Source organism: Notothenia coriiceps, unplaced genomic scaffold (assembly GCF_000735185.1).
Source record: "Notothenia coriiceps isolate Sejong01 unplaced genomic scaffold, NC01 NC01_scaffold00021622, whole genome shotgun sequence".
Taxonomy (NCBI): domain Eukaryota; kingdom Metazoa; phylum Chordata; class Actinopteri; order Perciformes; family Nototheniidae; genus Notothenia; species Notothenia coriiceps.
This window is the reverse complement of record NW_011354323.1, coordinates 4,678-10,296: the sequence shown is the minus strand read 5'-3', so window position 1 is coordinate 10,296 and position 5,619 is coordinate 4,678. Positions and strand designations below refer to the sequence as shown.

Sequence of the window (5,619 nt, the reverse complement as noted above, 5' to 3'; positions counted from 1 at the left end):
GGGGGGGGGGGCAGGAGCTCCAACAAGGCGTTTAGGACAGAGAGTGAATACACATACTATACAGAGATGCTGTATGAGAAACCAATGTGAGTTTGGACAATTGCACAATTTAAATCTATTCTAGTAGACCTCAACAATGGAATTATGATCAGTACAAATGGCCATGACATGGGACCTTTAATAAACAAAAGATATCAGTACGAACACATATTTTCAAAGGTCAAAAAACGATATTGCCCCGTGATTCTTTTCTCTTTCTCGTTCTAATTACAAGCAGCTGCGGTTACAACGGCTGGTTTAAATAAATGATATAATAATAGTAATAATAACAAAGAATTACAATGTTCAAATATATCTATATACACACATAATATATCAAATTATACATTTTAACATATGGCTCCTACATAAACGTGTCTCTGGAACATTTTGCTGCATCAAGACTTCACTCAGCAGCAAACAGATGAGGTGTATTGATACGTTATCAGAAGGATTGATGAACAGGACTGTTAACACTTGTGCATGTAATGAGCTCCTGTAAACAGATGAAGCCCAGTAACTTATCTCACCTCACTTGCACACGCTCTCTGTGTAAAACCCCTCCAGCTGCTCCCCCGTCGCTCCAGGGTTTATATTTGAACTGTGCTTCATAGATTTGTGCAATCTGATTTTGTTTCAACACATCAAAAGAGAGATTTGTCTGTGAATGTTATCTCGGGAATTAGCCCCCTCGCATCATCTTCTCTTATCGCTGCCGGGATCCTTCTCTGTGGCCAAGCTAAATCTCCACTGTGGGTTTTTTTTGGCGTGGAAACAAATAACTGCGGCGATAAAAGGACGAAGTGATTTCCTTTGAGTCACCAGAAAAACCCCACCTTCTCCTCCCGTTGCTTTTGATGGAGAGGGCGCGAGACGAGGTATTACAAGGATGTTTGTCATGGCAGAAAAAGATAGCCTTTGTGGAGGATTATGAGTTATTACGCAAAGATAATGAGGCTCTGCTGGAGAATGCAGCTGGATTTAGACTCTGATAGCACTGAAGGGCACGGTCAGACTTAGAAAGAGAGAGATTATGTCTGGGCTCAGTGAAGTTATGTCAGGATACAGATCAGAGACTTGTAATGTGGCTTAACTCGACCTAAATACAGATAACACGCCATCAGAGGGAAACTGTGACAGAACGAGACGTGGCAAAAAGTAGCTGGAACAACATCAGGGACTTTAAGAGGTGATGAGCCTCTGTACATGATAAACTAAGGGGCGGGACATCTCTAAGCGGTTGACCAATCACAACAGAGCCGGCCAGCTAACCAATCAGAGCAGACTGGGCTCTGGTTTCAGACAGAGGGTGAAAAGAGGTGCTGCAGCACAGACAGTATGAGAACAATAAAGAGCTTTTTGAACATTAAAGCATGGAGACATGTAGAGACACTACATACTGATATACACCAGAACATCAGCAGGAGAGGACTCTTTAAAGTAGAGACACTACATACTGATATACACCTGAACATCAGCAGGAGAGGACTCTTTAAAGTAGAGACACCATATACTGATATACACCTGAACATCAGCAGGAGAGGACTCTTTAAAGTAGAGACACTACATACTGATATACACCTGAACATCAGCAGGAGAGGACTCTTTAAAGTAGAGACACTACATACTGATATACACCTGAACATCAGCAGGAGAGGACTCTTTAAAGTAGAGACACTACATACTGATATACACCTGAACATCAGCAGGAGAGGACTCTTTAAAGTAGAGACACTACATACTGATACACACCTGAACATGTGTTTTTTATGTCCTCTTTAACATATTTAATTCAGTTGAGTTTAATGGCGGCTAAGAATCAGGATGACACTAAAAGGGAAAGAAGACAGACTCAATTGAACTGATGCACAAATAGGTTGGAAAAAAATTACTTTCAGACAAATCAAATGACCCATAACTGGAACTAAAAAGCAGAAAATAAACGATCGAAATGACATCAAGCGATAACTTAATTTGTCCTTGACTGAATCTGAACTGAATGAAACTTATTTTTAACATTCTTCATTAAGTCAATAATATAAAAAGTAAACTCTAGGTAACCTCTTCAAGTGAGATTTTTAGATTTTTTTGTGTGCGTGTGTGCATGGACTCAGATATAAAGAGATGAAAGAAAGATGTCACGGCCCATCTTCTTCCCCCTCGTCCTCCTTTGTGAGATGGCAAAGGGCGTAGATCTGTCCCTCGGTGTATTCTGCAGCGTGGGAGTCAAATAAAAGGCGATTTAGTAGAAACTGCACTCAAAGACAAAATGACTTCTGGAAGTTTTCTGCTTTAAAACCTAAAGTGGTGTTCGGGTCAAAGTGACCGGTTTTAACTTTGAAAAATAAGAGAAAAGTGAAACAAGGATGTTTTGTAAAACCTGAAACTTCATGGCCTGTAAAGAAACTGATCAAACATGATGTAATGATTTGTTCTTTTACTTTTGCATGCTAGATTTGATAAGATTTAGATAAGACATACTTCATTAATCCCAAAATGAAATAAGTATTTGTAAAAAGTTGGCGAATTAAATATCCAAATTTGTGAAATAAAGTATATTTACTTTAAAAAATAAGAAATTCATTCAATATTTGTTTTGCTTTTTTGATTAGAGTCAGATATTCTTTATTCATCCCAAATTGGGAAATTCATTTGACAAGTATGTCTACTTTAAAAGATTGGAAGTACATTTTACATGAATAAAGCATATTCTGAATCTAATTGAATGAAGAACAAGTAAAACAAAATTACAAATACTAAAAGACCCCCTACACATGTATGTCCTTTTAACAATGAAAATCTTACATTTGAAACGTGTATGAAAAGATTGTTTAATATCAAAATTCCCAAAAATAAACATGAATATGCAACCCAAGTGTTTATTATAGTGGGTTATTTTTGTATAAATAAGAACTATAATACAAAATACACGTGTTACATTTGATCTAGCAGAAAGTATTTGCGATCAAGAATCATATATGTACATCTAAAATGTTGGGAATTGATATCAAAACAATATTTGTAATATATTTTGTATGCTTTTTAAACAAGGGTTAATTCTCAATTATCTTCTTTTTTTCTGTGTCCCTTCATTCCCCAGCCCCTTCTTCCCGAGATGTCAGACGCAGGGCGATCCTCGATGTGTCGACCCCAGGACAGATGCTTTCCTTCATATGCAAACGCCTCCTGTTTCCTTTGAGACATCCTCGCCATCTTCTTTGAGCGTGGAGGTGCGTTCAGGTGCAGTCGAGCCTAATCCTTACACCCGAAGTCTACGTAAACCCGGACGTCGTCATAGCAACTCCCCGCCTCCTCCGTTTCGCTCCTGCTCCATCCCCATCATCCCCTCCGTCCAGTATCACCACGACAATGAGGCGTCTTGTATGCAAACCAGCGTCTCCTCGGCAACCAGGGCCATGTCCTCAGGAGGAGGAAAGGAAGCAAGGAGAGAGAAAACGGCAGCACATGTTGTCGTGTTGTCTTCTACTTCCTGCTCCTCTGCTATTGGTCAGCAGCGGGATGAGGTGGTGCTGCTATTGGAGGAGGCTCAGGAGCAGCTCAGGAAGTTGGCGTTGGCAAACAGGAAGCAGGAAGTGGAGGCCAGAGAAACTGTTTGCTTCCTGAACCTTAATGGAGGAAGTGTTGGGGCGCTGAGCTGCAACGGACCAACGCAAACACAGCTGCTCACCCCCAGCCTATCACACAGAGACCTGGGCCAAATCAGCCAATGAGAGGACTCCATTTAGGACTTTCACTTTGACAGTGTTTGACAGACTATTGTGTTCTGTAGGACACCGAATTGAAAAAAAACAACATGTAATATCATGGAAAATGTGCTGGTGATATGCATTCTGTACGGATCGAACACTGACCGCCTTTACACTGACTGACAGTATGGAAGAAAAAAAATATTTACATGCATTTATTTACAAAAACAAGAGAAACACTTAGGCAAAAAGAAACCAAATAGTCTGTCAACTCCATGGTGTTTTTAACTGTAAAAAGAATATATAAATATATATATAAATATATATGGATATAAATATATGGAATTCAAAAAGTGACCAAGTACAAAGTTGAAGAACACAGGAATGATGTAACTTTTGTTTTCTTCTCCTTCTCCCTGTTTTTGTATTAACTCAAGTCACGTGTTTGGGTTTCGGCTCTAGAGAAAGAGAAAGACTTCGTTATCGCCGCACGATTCTGTGAGCCTGTACAGAATCCAATATGGCCGACAAGGAAGGAGCTTCTTCACCGATTTACCTTTTGAAAAACTTGTCTACCCAGCCAAGAATACACTTAAAGGATTTACAAACAAAGATTCCGCGGCCGTGAGGTTTGTGTGTGTGTGTGTGTGTGTGTGCGTGCGTGCGTGCGTGTATGTGTGTGTGTGCGTACTGAAATGCAGCAAGAGAAGAAGAAAAAACCTGGAAGCTTCTACAGTTGGTCCGATTTGGGAGATTGTTAAAGACAGCTTACATGGACGCTGACTCCCTATCGGTCGAACCAATCTAGATTACTTTAGCTTTTTTTACAAATGGTATTTTCACACAGACACGCACACACACTCACTTGTGCATTCATTGTTGGACGGTCAGATGAAGGACATAAAGAAGGACATAAAGAAATCGCCACAAGTGGAACTAATCTGACATTTTGTTTTGTTTGTTTTTCCATTTTTGGTTATAAATGAACAATGCTGCTTTCTGGGGCTGAAGGGAGGGAGAACACATGGTTTTGGGTATTGAAACAAATAAATGTCTCTATGTTGTATCCTATGAATTGGAAGCTTTTGAATCTCTGTATGAACTTACAGCCAAATGTTTCTGGTGACAAAAAGTAAAAAATGGTTGCAATTCTGGTAAAGATTTTTCAAAATAACATTTGTTTCAGTTGATTGCTTCAAAGACATTTATGACTCCCTCAAAGCAACATGCATGTACATCAGTCTGGTTTACTTCACTTATTTGTTGGTCTTTTCACACATGGTGTAAACTGGCTTCATACCAGTATTCACCAATAGCTATCTAAGTAGCAGGTAGTACCCTCTCTTCACCATGCTGCCTGGAGAAATCAATGACAAATAATGTTTTAAAACATGGTTTCATTTCACTATACAATCACTAAAGTAAGTGTTTCCATCCATAAAACTCTGTGATTGATGTCAAAACCCATAATGGGACAGGTTAGTAGCTCTTGAATGAAAGTCAAATACTAAAGGGGGTTCCTACTGAGGATTAAGGATATGTACGGTGGACGACAGGGACAAACGTGCAACAACGACCAAAAACACTTAGAAATACTGAGCATATGTAAAAACACAAATGTGCCAAAACACGTGCATGCAAACAGCCGGTTTCATAATTGTGTTTTGTCAATAATTTGAAATTAGGTTAGCTATGTTAGCTAGCTAGTTTACACCAGATCTGCAATAGTAGGCTTGAAGGAATCATGTGATCATATTGTGTAAATAAGCCAATCCAACTTACATTTTAGGTCAGTTTCCAGTTTGTTTAGTTTGTTTGCAACTGTCGGCCACCAAAGATACCGATGATAATGTTCTTTTAAAATAGACACCGA

General features: G+C 39.3%; 1 protein-coding gene across 1 annotated transcript in view; it reads left to right on the top strand.

The window, feature by feature from the left end:
* The window catches only part of LOC104953391 (pro-neuregulin-3, membrane-bound isoform-like), a gene marked incomplete at its 5' end in the record, with an annotated part of 9,156 nt that extends 4,236 nt beyond the window's left edge, over window positions 1–4,920 (top strand). The window contains one exon of the mRNA XM_010780331.1: window positions 3,140–4,920. Coding sequence (XP_010778633.1) covers window positions 3,140–3,770 — 631 coding nt within the window. The remainder of the gene's footprint in view (window positions 1–3,139) is intronic.
* Between the last annotated feature and the right edge of the window lie 699 nt (window positions 4,921–5,619).